Below are 16149 nucleotides of genomic sequence, written 5' to 3' on the forward strand. Positions count from 1 at the left end.
TAAACATTTCCAAAGCAGTCCTGCTGCCCCTCAGGCATTTGTCTTAATGCTGCTCCTTTGTAGCCTGTCTTCCAGGTATTCAGATGCCTCTTCAGCTAATGCCTTTCCCACAGCTGTCTTCTGGTAGGGAACTGGATCTGAAGAAATAAGCTTTTTGGGTCTTAGAGGCCAATTTCTTGCTGCTGCAGGTGAGTGAGTATTATAACCTTTTTCAAAAATGGCTCTAGATCCATTTTAAAAATCGGCTGGGATTTGGCCCCTACTGCTTCTCTTAGCAAGCTATTCCATTACCCTACTGCTGTCATGGTTAGGAATCTTCCTCTAATTTCCTGTCTGAATTTTCTGTTTGCTGAAACAATACTGTTTTTGGGGTGACATGTGATGACAATCTCCTCTAGCTCTGTCTTTCTTGGATCTTTACTCTCTGTTCTGCCTAAATGCATAGCTTGCTATAAAGAGTGGTAAACTTAGGCAGTGCAAAATGAGTTTTTCTGTTTAAGGTTTAAATTTTAAATTAGAAGAAAAATTATAGTGACAGTCATATACATTAGATACTGACTAAGCAAGCCTTTGGAAATAATCTATTCTGTAGCTTATCAGCTGTTTCCTTTTGGTTTCTTCTCGGTTTGTTTTCTGTGTGAGTGTGATGTATGAGATCTGTCTCGGACTTAAAATACTCCTGCTTTCTTTTTGGAACAGTTCTTCGAGCCTTTTTTTTCTTTTCTTTTTTTTTTTTTTTGCATGAACTGCTTAATGCCCTCAATCTGCATGAAACTGTTTTGTGTATAGCTCTAAAAGCTCCCTTAGGACTGCAGTTTTTTTAAATGGAACAGTTTAAACATTTTCCATACAAATGGGCACTCAGGGCAATGGGCTTTATAAAATTTATAAGAATATTTGTTAGTTACTTCTACTGTTTTTCTTAAAGATCTGTATCTCTGGTCACAGTGGAAATATACAAGTCAAACGGAGTCAGCATGATTTCTGTTATTGGCAGAGGAGTAAAGAGTTTACGGGGCTAGAAAGTTAGAGGTTAATAAGAGAAACAATAGACATCGTTCTCTGCTTCAGTCAACATAGTGCAGGTGTTCAGGCTGATGCAATGCTCTTGCTGCTTTTTGAGTTCTACGTACATGTATATAAACACATACAAATCAATTGAGTATCACATTCACAAGGTAAATTAACAGAACAGGGATCTAGATATGAACAAGGCCACAGAACCACTTGAAGTACAAATCGTGCTCAGACTGAATGAAAATTTTCATTTGGAGCTAATATGTTCAGACTCCTAAATTTTGCATGAGGAAATACACAATAGTGGATATTCTTGTTAGGACCTATGTTGTAAACTCATGTTGTAAAACTCAAGTCTTATGTATGGTTGTCTAGTAGACAGAAGCTCTTTTGTGGAGCTGTTTGAGATTCTAAGGAAATTGTTTTCAGATTTGAAACAGAGTTTCACATGGAAAAGAAGTCCAAAGCCAGTAGTTTTAGATGAGGTGAAATATTCCAGCAAAATCAAGTTGTTTTGTTTCAAATTTGACTGTTTAAATGTTTTAAATATTGCTTTACCTACTGCAGCCTTTTTAAGCAAATTAATTTGAAGGGAAAAACAAATATTTTATTGAGGAATACTGTAACAGGAAGTTTTGATATTTGTCAAAATACTTCTCCCTCTTTCCAAAGTAATTATTTTACAATATCAGTGTGATTTTCTGATACAATTTAATTTCAGTGGAACTGTATTCTGTAGTAGGACATAGTTCCTGTGAAACCGTGCTTTCTGGCTGTGTGTCGTCTTCTGCATTTTGGGGAGATATTCCAGAAGTGGGTGGAAATTTACAGGATTCTGTCTTATTTCTCTTGCATGTTATTTGTTATTTTCCACTAGAATGATTGGTGTCTGATGTCTAACAGACCATATTCCTTGGGAAATTCAGTTAATGGTGGTGATAGTTTTTAAACAGATCCTTGGTACTACTACTGAAAATAGGTACATGCCATACTGACAGAAAGCACTATTTTTAAACATATTCTTGGAATGCATGCTTGCTATTTACATCCCTGTTTAGTCCAGCTAGGCATCCTTATTTTATTCAAGTCTCAATGGCCTATCAGATAAGATACACTATGCTTGTCCACCCCAGGCAGCTTTTGCAAAAGTTGCCCTCTACTGATAAAATTAGTGGTGATAGACCTAATCCCAGATGCCTGAAAAAGTGATGGAATTTAGTATGCCTTTTTAAACCCCTTTGAAAATTCTAGCTGTCACGTGGACTTGCTATGAGGGTGGTCAGCACCGTGTCAGTAATTTTTGTGGTGTGTGGCCATGTTACTGTGCGGTTTCATGATACCTTTGAGCAGTTCTTATAGCCAGCATCCCCCAGAACAGGAGGTCCTGCTTCCCATACCCACATTGGCCGCATGCTCCTGCCTCCTCCTTTGCTCTAGATGGGTCCTCATCTGTCCTAGCAGTGCACTGGTCCAGGGATTGGCATAAAAGTGTTCTGTTCTTTTGGCAGGATTATCCTTCTGCTGGATTAGCTCCCTAAACAGACTCACGTGGCTGGGACAGATGAGCATAAGTGCTGGCTCAAGGCAAGTGGGGCTGTCCTGGGGATCGCTGAGGAGAGCAACACCGTTAGATTGGGTTAGCTCTGCTGCACAGCTGGGTGCCCATAAATGCCATGGGCAAACAATGGTTTGTCTGTGTAAGGGCTTCCACCCCTTTCCTAGAAACAAAGGGGAAGTACCACAGAATATCAGTAGCTTAGTGCTGGACTCTTGATGCCATCTGAACCGGCACTAAGATGGTGTTGTCCTGTCAACACCATTTTCAGAATTAGTCCAGGGGATCTAGCTGAAATTTGCTGTTAGCAATGGCTTTGTTTTCTGTTGTAGGTCAGGCCGGAATGGTTTGATCTTTCAAGCCTTATCTATACGTACCCATTGTCAGTTTGGCTGAAGAGGGGCTGAGCATTTTGAACTGATTTTGAGAAGACAGGTCAACTTTGATTTCTCCAGGGCTGTTGAAGGGAGTTGGGTTCTTTTTATACTTGTTCCACTGCTAGTTTGTGGATGCCTATTAAAAACACCTGATATGTAGTCAGAAACCAATTTCCTGCTAAAGTTTTAAGTGCGGACAAGAATATATCATTTCTAACATATGCCTCTGACATGATTTCTGTATTCCCTTATGGGCCATGTTTCAAGGGCGATACAGACGGATATGCTTATCTATTGCCTGTTTAACCCCAGCTCCCTATTATAAATGGAATATTTCTGGCATAGAGGAGAGCATTTTGCATAGATGAGGCAGTAGGGTTTTCCAAATGCCAAAATTTCAAAATAGCAAAAATGTCTAGATGGGCCAAGCATGTGACTAGGATATGCTGAGTACTAGGGTCTGTAAGCATGGCTTCGGTTTGTATAGACAGACCAGAGCTAGCTCTGATCTAGCCAGCCCTGTACCCCGAGCAGTGCAACTGCTGCACCACAGTGCTCAACACAGGCTGCAAAATCTGCCCCAGAAACTATTTGAATGATTGGCGAGTTACCCCATATGAGTAGCATGCAGTTGGCCCAGGCACATTTCTGTCAGTTACAGTCACAGAATTGAATGCACAATAAATACATTACATGGCTTTACGTCCCCTTTACCACCCTTTCTTTTGGATGAAAGCTGTCTTCTTGGTGCAGATTAGGGAATCCTGATGATCAGTCTGCAGGACTTACGGTGTGCTGGACCTGTCATGAAGCTTTTCCCCAGTGGCTGGAAGAACTGCGTGTGTGCTGTTTGAGGACCTCCTCCTGGAGTTATTACTGTTCAGTGCAGGGCCTCAAATTTGGTTCTTGCCGTAACTAATTTGCTTGATGATTGTCTGTTAATTCAGTTCAGGTTGACGTTTTTGAACCTGCAGCTGAGAGAGGTGGGAAGTTGGAACAAATTAAGTGCTCAGTCCAGTTTAAACGTTGCTATAATCTTTCCTTTTTAGTGGTGAAGGAGAAAAGAGCAAAAACATACTGTGAGCCTCCAGCAGATGCCCCAGATTTTAGTGTCTGGGCAAATCCTTTATGCAGAAGCCATAATTAGATCATTCCAGGCTTCCGGTAACAGACAGTACATTGAGAAAGCTAAGGAATCCTTTACGTTCAGATACTGCATAAATACATGAGCACCAGCTCTTTCATTAATTTCTTTAAATACAATACAAGAGATGCTGGTAGAAATTATATTTTTAGACTGTAGGTTTATTGTCTTTAACAGTTGTGGCACTTCTGTGGATTGTGCGATTTGGCTGAGCAGTTGCTGGTTTAGCTGTAAGCTGTTGTCAGTCATCCTGTCCTCTCTTGTTTGCCAGGTTCCTCCTCCTGCACTTGAGGAAAAAAAGAATCACGAATGTTTAATAACTGAAGATTCTTGGATGGTCCCAAAACCAAATACTAAAACTGATAAAAATCATTATGAGCTTTTTTTCAGAGGAATCTTTTAAATAGATGTAACTGATAAGTATGTGAAGCTGAGGATTGCAAGGAGGAAGTGATCTCATGCTTCCATGGCCTCATAGATTGTATCTAAAGCATGTTGGCTGTCTGAACTAGGCTGTGAACTCCTTGGGGCAGGGCCTGTCTTCTTTCAGATCTTGTAAAATGCGAGACACTGCTGATGTCACCCAATAATGAGCCATTTCCTCATACGTGACTAGAGGAAGTCATGGGTTTTGATGCTTTTGGTGAGGAAAAGAGGACTGCCAGCCTTTAAAGGTCTCATAAATGGCAAACAGACAAGGCAGAAAAATACTATGGGAAACGATGTAGGCAAGAAAAATGCTGTGGACATGATCTGGTGGTGGGCATTTTTAAAGAGCCTTTGCACTGTCCCAGTTTGCAGCTTCTACCCTGAGCCTTGGTCTGGAGTTGCCTATTTGCCCAAGCTTCCACGCTCGCAGGAAACAAACAGGCTGCTGCTGGGTTCTGTGCTGCCTGGCATGGAGAAGTAGGATTTGTAGAGGGTTTTTTCCCACTCTTCCAGTTGTTTATTTAATATAATGGGGCTGTGCCAAGAATCCTGTGCATTGTGTGTGCATTCTCAGTGTGTGGCTGGAGGATTGGGGAGGTCCTAGTGCTCTTGCTGCCATGCAGCATTTCTCAGTCTTGTTTAGAATGGTAGCAGTTGCCTTTTGAAATGGGTATGACTCTGCTGCCTTACCTTCTTGATTTTTTTTTCCATTGTTCAAACAAAGCTTCCACTTCTTTCAAGTTAGCCAACTCCACTGATGGGTGGCCTATCAAATTCTGGGAAAAAGCATTTATGCAGCTTCCGTAAGTAATGCAAACAGTGAGTGAACTCATAAAGAGAAGAACATTTGAATTCAGCTGAACCAGTTGTTAATTGGCTGCTAGTCCATTCTCGGCTTGCTTTGTTGTGTCTGAGTGCTGGAGGACGATGAGGTCATTGGGATGATTCTTGACCATAGCATGCTGCAGACCTCCCGTGTCTTGCCAGCGTTTGCATGAGCTGGGTCCCAAACACGGAGTTATTGTGACATAAATACTGTTTTAGTTTTCTCCTAAGCATCCATCAGGCTCATGTGGTTAAGCTGTACATGTTATTGATGCCAGTGGCCCATGAGAGAATGGTAGTTTTGGCATTCGTGCCTGGTCACCATTTTGACTCAGCAGCCCTAATAACCAAGATGCGCATTTAACAGTTGTGGTTATTGGAGAGAGTCTTTGGCCCAAGTTCATATCAAAGCTCAAATGCATGCCTTTGGATCTACAACAGAGCACCTTCATTGCTCTGTGAGTTGGCTTTATAGACAAATTCTCGTATTGTTTTTGATGTTTTTTAAGGCTGTATACTGAAACATCATTTTATAAGCAGAACCAAACGAGATTCAGCAAAAGGTTCTTTGTTCTAGCTTGCTGATTTGCTCTACAGTGCTGCTTTTCAGTGTGCATACTGGTCGCTGCTTTAACAAAGCATGTTCAGGACATAGGAGCTCGGCATTCAGTCAAGATAGAGGTAGCTGGTCTTTTAACCCTTCTTCTGCAACCCCCCCCCTTTTTTTTTCCTACTGTCTTTTTATGCAATAACTTATTTTTAAAAAGATGGAAAATCAGCCTAAGTTTCACTGCAAATTTAGATTTTACCTTTATGTCATCCACAGGACAGTATTTTGTTATGGTCCTCTGTTTTGTTTTCTTAAACTTTTCTTTTTTAAACTTAGACCAATTATGAAGTCATGTTGAGTTTAAAAAGTCAAATAAAATACTTAAAGGTTAGGCTTTTGAAGGAGAGGATGGATTTAGTTACTGCAACTGTTTCGAATTAATCTGGAAATACTTGGCCTGCATCATCAGCCGCATCTCCAGTGCGTGTTCCCTCACACCACCACATTCAGTGCGACAAACAGTTTCATGCCTATACTGCTGTCTGCAATATTGAGCATCTATCTGACCCTTGCTTCATATGGGAACATTTTTCACAAGAGTGCTGATAAGGAAATCAGATAGAAATCTACTTTATCACCTTATAAAAATGACTAAAAGAAAACCCAAACAGAAAAGTCTTACAACTCTTAAACCCTCCAAAACCAATCAGTTTTCCCCCTGGCTGCTTTTTTCTTTTTTACGGTAATTTCCACCTGACCTGGATCTGGACAGTCGCACTTACTGGTGCAGTATTGGCTTACAGAGACACATGTCCTATGAGAACTGCTCATGCATTTAAAAATGTGGAATTGCAGATAGTCTTGGCTGAAGCAAAATGCTGCTACTGTTTTTTGTTGAAATATGCATGGAATCTGTTCAGTGCAGAGATAGGGAAAAACATCCTTTTTTTTTTTTTTTTAACCAGGTGAATATTACTTTTCTTCCTTGTTCCGGGGCCCTGAAATATCCCCACCTTGCCCCGAGATCCTGGGTGCTCAGGCAGGGGAAGCGCTGTCGAGGCAGGGAACTGGAAGCGGGTTTCCGAGGGGGGAAAGGAAGCCGAGGTGCTGCCGTGCAGCTCTTACCGGCAGTTCACTCTCACCCCCCTTCCTGCCTACGTTCTGAAATTACGAAAATCAGCAGTGTATTTGTCCCCTCCCCTCCCCTCCCCCCCCCCCGTCATGTTAAGAGCAGTATGACCGCGGGAGCGGCGGGAGGGCGCAGCGCCCCCTCCCCGCGGAGCTGCCCGCACGCGTTGCCATGGCCCCCGCGCGGGGCATGCCGGGGCGGGGCGGGAACCGCCGCTCGGCGCCGCCGCTGAGGTACCGCATCGCCGGCGGCGGGGGCGGCGTTTCTCCCCCTTTTGCCTCCGTTGGCCGTCGTGCTGCGGCGGGGAGGTCTGTGAAGCACGAGCAGTTCTGCGCAGCCGCGCTCTCCGGTGCGCGCTGCTGCGTGGGCGCTGTGCGCGCGAGGCGGCGGGGGCGGACGGCTCACATGGCGCCGGGGGCCCCCGAGATCCGGGCCGGGGGCGGCAGCGGGGCTGGCGGCCGGTTCCGGAGAGACCGGCTTCGTTTGCCAGGGAGCCGCTCAGGCCGCGAGCTCGGCCCGGCGGTTGGGGGCGAAGCGCGTGGGGTGTCGGGAAGCCCCCCGAGGGGATGCAGCGCCGGGGGGCGAGTGGGGCTGCTCGAAGATCGCCGTCCCAGTAAGCACTATGCCTTTCCTTTTACTGTAGCTTTAAAGAGACAGTCTAGATCAAATTCGGCTCTGGCATAAGCATATCATTCAGCTGAAGGCAAGAGTGTCTTTGTAGCAGGGCTGAATTTGGCCACTTGTTTACCATCCTATAAAGCTGTGGGATTTAGTGGCAAAGCAAGTAAACCTGGTATATCCAGGTAGTGCCTTTGGGTTTCCTTATTGCTCTGCCAGAGATCAAAGGAAAAATAGGTTTTTAGACACATTGCAGAATCACATTACAGAAACTTCAGATGTTTAGAGCACTGTGAAGCACATCATTGATCTATGTTATTTCCTCTTGTAATTGTTAACAATCATCCAATTACAAAATACAGATCTGAATTTTCCAGACTGGTGGCTGAGACTCCTGTTGAGGCCTTGATCGGCTGCTGCAAAACTGTCCAGCATTTTCTCGCAGTCTTAGAATGGAAATTGGCATTAGCGCCTATACTTAAATGGTGAAAGTGTTTCCTTCAAACTAGAGCAAGATGCAAGTAGGGCTTTATTGAAAATTTTCCTGAAGTTGTAAGATGTTCTTAAACTGTAAAACTGCTTTATGTGTGCATCACCACTCAGGTTGCAAGTTACAAACCAGGCTGTTTTAAGATTGCTAGATTGTAATCTTAAGATCTGGGACAGTCTCAGACAGATGAGTTATGCACAAATAGTACCTCTATGTGTTGCACTTGCTGCATATGTGAGAACTGTCTATATGCATGCAAGACGTGCTTTCCAGACAGTAGGCAGCTTGAGTTGCCAGGCTCCTGGAAAAGTGAGTAGTGACTACAGAAATATGGGAAAAGTGATTTTATGTACAAACATGCAGGAGACACAGGATTTCTGTGAATAGCATAAACATTTTTTACTTGGTATTACCCTCCTTTTCATTCCTGCCCACTCTCCCATTGGAATACAGCCCCCTTTAAAAGCTGAAATCAAACTTGCTTCTAATTTGTGCTCTAGATAGTTCCACGGAAACCTCAATGGCTCCGTGAGGGGGCCAGTAAGTGTTCGTCAAGCTGTTACATTTATGCTCTTCTTGATTTGCTCCAGGGCTGGGAATTGGGGAGACACAGGTTTTTGGAATAGTTTCAAACAAGTTCTGAATTAATGTATTTTACAAAACTTTTAAACAGGGTATTTACTGGGGAGTAAACCAGTTATTGTTGAAAAAACAAACTACTAGAGGTGTAATGAAATTACTCCTACAAGTATTTTATTCTCCTAACAGTAACAGAGATTCCTGTGACTGCAAGTGTATTCTCTAGGGAAGATTCTTTTAAGTAATCAGTGTTTCTTGTGCTTTAAACAAGTATTTAAAGCACTGTAACTTTTGATGCCTTTTCCATCTTTCTTAGGAAGACAGACTCCTAATGTAGAACCGTCTTCACAAATTTTTGCCCTAACAATAAGATGTGTTAGAGCAAGATGTTTTCAGACTTCCTGTTCCTTTTTTATTTTTTCGGTCACCTTCTGGTACTTATTGTCAGCTCTGAAGGCCTGTGAATAAACTAGCCAGGGGACAATTTGAGGAGAGTGGTCTGACTGCTGTCAGCACTTGAAAAATCAGATGACTGAGGAGTTAAAAAATATGAAAATTGTTTCAAGATTGATATCCTGTGTTACAGTTCAAGAGACAGCCACCAGGTCACTGAGTTAATAGGGAGCCGTCAGAGAAAGCAGTATCTTATTTTTACAATATTGAAAAGGGGGAATGTTTCAGACAAAGACAATTTACCAACCCATTTATTTTCCGTGGTTTCCTAATTCCTGTTATTTGAAATAAAACCCATCTTCCTGACAGACCAGCTTCTTATTTTCCCTAATCCTGCAGTAAAGTGGTAATCCTTTATTTGTGACCTCACAGTCTGTTGCTATGGGGAGTGTCGTGATATCACAAAGCCCGTACCGTGACTTCACTGGCAGTGGGAGCAGTAATTGAGGAAGGCGGTCTGCTTTCTGCTGGGAGGAGAATTTATGTCCTTTGGGTTTTCCGTGTCTGGTGTTCTGCAAGGCCTATCTAAGATGCAGTGTCTGGTAAACAGACTTGCATAATAGCTGTGTAGGTGATGACTGATGCAGTCAGCGTGTGTGTGAGGGGAAAGTTTGTGATGATTACATTTAAAGTTGCTCCTGGCCTTGAAAGAAGTTATGTTATCAGGAAGAAAATGTCATTGGGAAGTTATGCAAGGCTTTCTCATCCTCACTCCCCAAAGGTTTAATGAGAACACACTGAATAGCAGAATTATTTTATTTAAACCCAAGTATTTTTTACTCTGTATCCCCCTTCTCTTTTTTGATCCCATTCAGAATACCATTTTGTCAAAACAAAAGCTTTCCTTGGAAACAGTAATCACACCAGAACTTCCACTGGAAGAAGTTTCTCTAAGACACAGGCACAAGAATGTAAATCCCATGTTCAAAGTTTTATCTTATAAGGTAGACTCTTGGGTTGTTGTTTATAAATTCAAGTATGAAGGGAGATGTATACATTCAGGCATTGGGTTTAAGGCTTTCAGATATTCCCTAGTAGCTAAAGTACATGGATTCTGTTGACATTCAAGTCTGAACTTTTATGCAAGATTCCAGAAATTAGTGCCTAAAATTAGGCTCCTTAAGTAGCTCATTTGCAGAAGTACTGAGAATACAGCAGCACTCAATGGAGATAAAAGGTAGTGCAAATGTACATCAGTTTTGAAAATCAAGCTGTGACTATTAGAAGCAACATATGGCAATAGGAACTAAACTTGGCTTTTTTAATATCTGTGCCTTTGATCTTAACAGGAAGTTTTTAGCGAAACAGAACTTACTTGCAACTTTAAATGTCAATGGTTGCGTATTCTTAAAAGATTAAGTTGTCAGAACCCAAGACAAAATATTGGTAAATGAAAACAATAATTCCTTTGTTTTAACACTTCCATTTTGAGCAGACTGGGGAGGCTATGATTTCTTGCCTCTAATAAAATTAGTATTCTGCTTTTACTATTCATTATTCTTTTTTTTACTCTGTCTTTTTTGTGTGTGATATGAAAGCTTGTTCACACAAAGAAATTTATCAGGATTATAAGTGCAACAACCTCAAATATAGCTTTTGCAAGCTGTATGAGCTAAATCAGGAAGAAACACTCTTACTGGAGAATAAAGGTGGATTTACGTAGGTATAGTTTCACAATGATAATTCTGGCAGTAAATTTTTCTTTGTAGACCAAAGCCTTGAGGTCATCCTGTCCCTGTAGTATAGAGGTTCCCCAAACTATGTTTCTGAGAGGATACCAGACTACATGCTGCATAACAAAATGGATCTGCACTGCAATGCCTCGGTTAAATGTAACACTGCAATTAAAATAAATTACCACAATTTAAAGAAAAAACCCACAATCCTAATGCAGAGGCTTTGAAGACCACACATGGCACACAGGATGCACTTTGGGAAGCCATGCCTTTTCAGGTTCCTTTGAATCATACCTCCTTGCTGTGAAACTGCATGTGCATATGTGTTTTGAAGAGCTTCTGCTAAAGCAGCAGTATACTTCTAAAGATGGTATTGTTGATGACATATTTAACTGCTTTCACATGTTTCGGTTCAAACTGCCCAAACCATTTGCTTGCTCTCTCAGTGATACTGCATGCTTATTAGCATGCATTGCTACTAATTTATTCTCTACTTTTGTCCTTGAACTTCCATCCCTCCACTAGCTTTGATCCTGTTTTACAGAAGCTTAGGAGCAACCCATTGCAGAACATGCTAAATGTTTCTTTTTAGATATCCTGCCTGTCCCAAACACTGGGACGTTCAAAGCCACTGGAGGATGTGGGTTCCCTCGGCCAGAGCCGGACACTCTGGCTAGCGCCTGGGCTGCAGGGGCTGCTCCCTCCCATGGGTCGTGGGTCGCTGGCACTCCGGCTGAGGCTTTGGGCTGCGGCGCGAGATACATTTGTTCTCTCAGGCTTTTAATTGAGACTTTGAACTGAGGCTTTCATTGAATCTTTTATGTAGCATGGGCTGAAGGTCAGCCTAGGAAAGAAAACAAAGGCAAGCACCCTGTGGATGCAGGGCGCATGTGGATTAGCCTTCAAAAAAACAACTGTCCTTTTGTTCACTGCTTACTTCGCTCTTACACTCAGCCCTTCCAACTTTGCTTACTCCGGCACGCCTGTAGACCCTTGGATTTTCCCAGCCTTCTTACAGCTGGAGGTACTAAATTTATTTCTTACTGTTTGGTTATTATTCCTGCTTCCTTTTTGCCCTGCTGAACATTTGGATTCTTGTAACAAGCCTTTTTTCATCATTAACATCACATATGCTGGATTGCCTGCTTTAGAAAACAAACAAACATCATCTCTTTCCTAGCTGTTTTGGCCCAGTTAGTCTTTCCTGCATTTTTTCTCTGTTATATTGATTTTGTTTTTCTCTCTAATTTTCTGCTGCTTATATTTCAATCCTTACAGCCTAGATTCTTAAGACTAAACTTTTTAGCTACCAAACAGGCTGAAAAAACAGCAGAAGTTTTAAAAATGCCCTTAAGGCTACTTTCATCCCAAGTAGGAGTTTCCAGAGGCTAATCTGCGCCGCAGATCCAGCCTACCAAAGAGGGTAGCCAGGTGAGGAGAGGGGCATGCACCATCCCCTTCACCATGTGGGATGCAGTATTTACTGATGTTCAGAAATGCTTTTGAAGCACAGAGCCTTGTCAGGCTTTGGCTGTGACACAGACACTTTTTACCCTTCTAAATAGGAGTCGCATGCCCTTGGGCACATGAGGTCTGGGTGAGTTAAAATATTGCCCATGAGTGTAGCTCATTGAAAGAATATGGCAATAACCGTAAGCCCTTTTTTTTCCTTATGGTCCAGAATAAGGAATGACAGGAATACTTTTTTTGTTGGTTTAATGTGTGTTAAGAAAATGTTGTGGCATAAAATGTACTTACTCAGAGCTTGGATTTATACATCTCTTGTGCTTTGATCTCAAAATCTTGTTATGTGTGATTTTTCTCCCAATACCCAGTGGGTATTTACCAAACTTGTGGTTTAAGAAATCACCCCAAATCTCTTCTTTTCCTAGCCTTTTGGTTTAGTTCAGTGTAGGTTGAGATCATCGTCTGTGTCACAGAAATCTAGTCCATATCCTAAGTTAGGTCTTTCCAAACTGAACAAGAGGGCAAAGACACAACTATTTTTATGCGCTCTCATCTTTGGAGAACTGGGTCATAGCAACATTTGGGGAGCGCAAGGGCTCTTCCGAGCTAGTGCTTTATAAATGCAGTGTTGCTCGACGAAAGTCCAAGAGAAAGGTCTTGTTGAGCCCAGTTTAGAATGCAGAGAAGAAAAAAGAAGAAAAGCCAGTTGTCCCTGGAAAGGGTTAACTGAAGTCTGTGCAGCAAGGGTCAATACGATCGTTTGGTTTTTAATAGTTACATTAGAAGATGGAGTGGATTGTGAAGTGGTAACCGTATCTGTCAGATCACAGTTGTTAAGGTTCATTAAGACTGCTGAGGACGACTTCGGAAAGCGCTAGCAACAGCTGAGTAAAACAGCTGAGTAATTTTGCCAAATAGTGATGTCAGAAACATAATGCAAGTCAATGCAATGAGCACTGAAAAAATCACCCTCAAATATATTAGGTTCAGTGCTTTTTTAGGAATATGATCTGCACATCACGGGGATCGGAATGGTGAACATGTTACAATGAGTGGGCGGTAGTAATCAAAACTGTAAACATATTACTGCATAAACTAGGAGATATGTAAGAAATCACGTATGTCTACGAAATTGGTAATTTCATTATTGTTTTGAATACCATGTTCAGTTCTATAGCTCATGTGCAGGGAAATTTTCAGATTCCTGAAGTTTAGTTTTAGAAAGAGAAGAGCAGGAGGGAAGGATGTGTTGCTGTTACAGTAATAATAAAATGCCTGTTGAAGGTTTTGGTTTATTGTTTCCCATAATAAAATGAGTGCCCAGTAAAATTAAGAAGCAAAAAGCATGTGAAATGGGCAGGAGGAAATGCATTTAATCTAGACAGTAGTTAAACTGTGGAAACTCCTGGTTCCAGGTGCTGTTGTTCACTCTGGGGAGCAGTTTTTGACTGCTACATTTGCTTATAGTTCTCCTACTTGGATGAAACATGCAAGTGTGCCGGTCCTTGAGGATCTCAGAAAAGGGACTGTTCTCTGTCTAGAACAAGGACATTTCCTTTTAAGAAGCGGTATTCACCCCTGGCCATGTGTGCTGTTCGTTTTCTAGTTCTGCCTCTAAGATGCTTGACCAGCGTCAGGGAGCCAGAAGATGAGGTGAGCTGTTGAACTCTTCTGCCATGGCATTTGCTGTGTTCCCACCCTCACCACTGATCTCCCACATCGGGGAAACCCAAGGAAGGAATTTGAATGTGTTGTGAGACACTGTGGGAAGCAGAGCCACTGCAGCCTTTAGGTTGAACATAGGGGCAGAATGTCCTGGCGTAGCTGCTTTGTGTTTTAGGGTGCCAGATATGTTGATCTCCCGAGCGTTAAAGTATCTTGCGCTTTCTTCTTGAATCTATTTCAGCCGTAACGAAAACTGTGCTTTCCACCACAGGGAGAAAGAATGACCCAATAAACTCTCAACTGCTAAGTCTTTGGAGTGTCTAACCTTTTCTTTTTAAAACCACTTTGGCACTATTTTAATTGACTCCATGCCTGGCCTTTTCGTCAGTTTTCTCCTAGCCAGGAAAAACTGGGCTGTTAAAGGCTGCCGCAGTACCTTGGGACTTGTGCTCAGTGTTGCAGACTCTTATTTTAAACTGAAGTTATCCACCAGTCATCACTATTTGTTTGAAAAGCTGTAACCACTGCAATATCGTCTTTGAGATGAAAAATCTTCCACGGTTACAGCGATCAGTATAATTGAGAGTGGGCACACTGTGTCACTGGGTCATATCGCTAATCACTCCGGGTCACACTTCACCTTTCAGGAATTTTAGCTGCTGACTCTCTTGCTTGTGCGTTTGCTGCGACATCCCCAGCCACACTGCAAATGTGTTCTGGCTAAGCTGCAGAGGAAATAGCTTGAATAGTGAAGAGCATGTGGCTAAGATAGGCTGTTTGTTATGTTTCAACAGCCATGTTTCATGCTTTCAAGAGTGTTTGCGAAGGTCTTTTATAAAATTTCCACCCCAAAAGAAAATATTCAGATATGTCATTGTTTTTTTTCTTGTTTCTCACATGCTCACTGTGTCTCTTGCCTAATCTTCTCCAGTGTCCAATTTTTTTAATGCTTCTATCTTTCCTTTTTTTTTTTTTTTTTGAGGTTAGTGACACTGTTGTTTCAATATTAATTTAATTAACAGTAACAGGTTTCTATGCAAAAATCTCTCCTCACTCCCCGGTCATGACTACAGAATCTGCTAGAGAATTCTTCTATGTGATATAAAATATCTCATGATTTCCAGTGAGCTACAGTTTAAAGGAGCCTCTGTTATCCTATCTGAAAAGATAATTGTTTCAGCTACTGTTTTTTTTTTATTTGGGTATTTTGTGGGTTGTTTTATTTTTGCTGTCAAGACTAGCGGGTTCATTCAAATGCCATTTTCTGAGCTGTTGTATTACCACGTGGCGCTTGATTTTGTTTTTGTCCTGTGTTAGGTAAGATTTAAAATATTGCCTGTTTTTCATTTTAGTTTCTGTGACTCTTTTCAGCATGTGGTAAATTGGAGATGCTTAAAAAATGGATATAAAATTAGAAGAGTCAAAGATCCAGAATCATATCCACAAAGTAAATGGGCAAGGTTATGTTCTTGGGAGTCAAGCCCAGGTATTTTTTATTCAAGTTCATCAGTTGGAAACAACAGATAAAAGATACTTGGAATGTATTATTCATCTGTAGGATGACTGTGAGTTACCAATGTAGCACGGCTGTGAAAAAGGCAATTTTCATTCTTACTATATATAAGGCAGGGGTATTTCCAATAAAAGTATAGAAATTTATATTTCCTTATTCCTGACACAGGTAAGACATTACCTAGAGCGCTAGAATGTGGAGCAAAATTCTGGTTGATCCTTTTTTAAGAAAAAATTTGTAAGTTATCTTTCTAGAGGACATTTCTATGTTTATGCTTAAAGGAACAGGAGAGAGAAACTTAGAACGCTGGAGGAATGTGCTGCTTTCACGCTGGCGAAATGAGATCTGACGGAGATATGTTCTCTGCAAATACATCAGGGTGTAAGCAGCAGGAGGGGAAAAAAAGAGTACTTAAACTCCTGGACAACATTAGCACAAAAACAGGTGGGTATTACTTGTTGGGGTATTGCTGCATTTAGTACCCTGATCGAGTTCTCTCTTGTATTTTCTTAAGTGAGTTCTTAACTAAGAGATTTGTTCAGGTAGGCCGAGCAGAGTTTATTACTGTACTGCTGGTAGGTTGTCATTAGCGGAACACTAATATTTCAAAATTTTTAGTATGAAGAAAGTTCCTAAAGAAATATGAGCATGAGTTTGTCTCT

At 41.7% G+C, this 16149-nt stretch overlaps 1 protein-coding gene across 7 annotated transcripts in view; it reads left to right on the plus strand.

Annotated features, from left to right (window-relative positions):
• Positions 1 to 16149, plus strand: part of STOX2 (storkhead box 2) — a 154126-nt gene that overhangs the window by 104499 nt on the left and 33478 nt on the right. The window contains exon 1 of one of the 7 annotated variants that reach the window (XM_064511023.1): positions 7239 to 7259. The exons of 3 other annotated variants lie outside the window; for them this stretch is intronic. Coding sequence is in view for 2 of the 4 variants with exons in the window: in XM_064511019.1 (XP_064367089.1) it covers positions 7432 to 7639 (208 nt within the window). In the remaining 2 variants the exon portion in view is untranslated. Of the gene's footprint in view, positions 1 to 7238; positions 7260 to 7313; positions 7335 to 7379; positions 7640 to 15805; positions 15932 to 16149 lie in introns of those variants that run through there. 3 more of the 7 variants (XM_064511024.1, XM_064511019.1, XM_064511020.1) reach the window with 3 other exon arrangements.

Source organism: Dromaius novaehollandiae, chromosome 4 (assembly GCF_036370855.1).
Source record: "Dromaius novaehollandiae isolate bDroNov1 chromosome 4, bDroNov1.hap1, whole genome shotgun sequence".
NCBI classification, from domain to species: Eukaryota; Metazoa; Chordata; class Aves; order Casuariiformes; family Dromaiidae; genus Dromaius; species Dromaius novaehollandiae.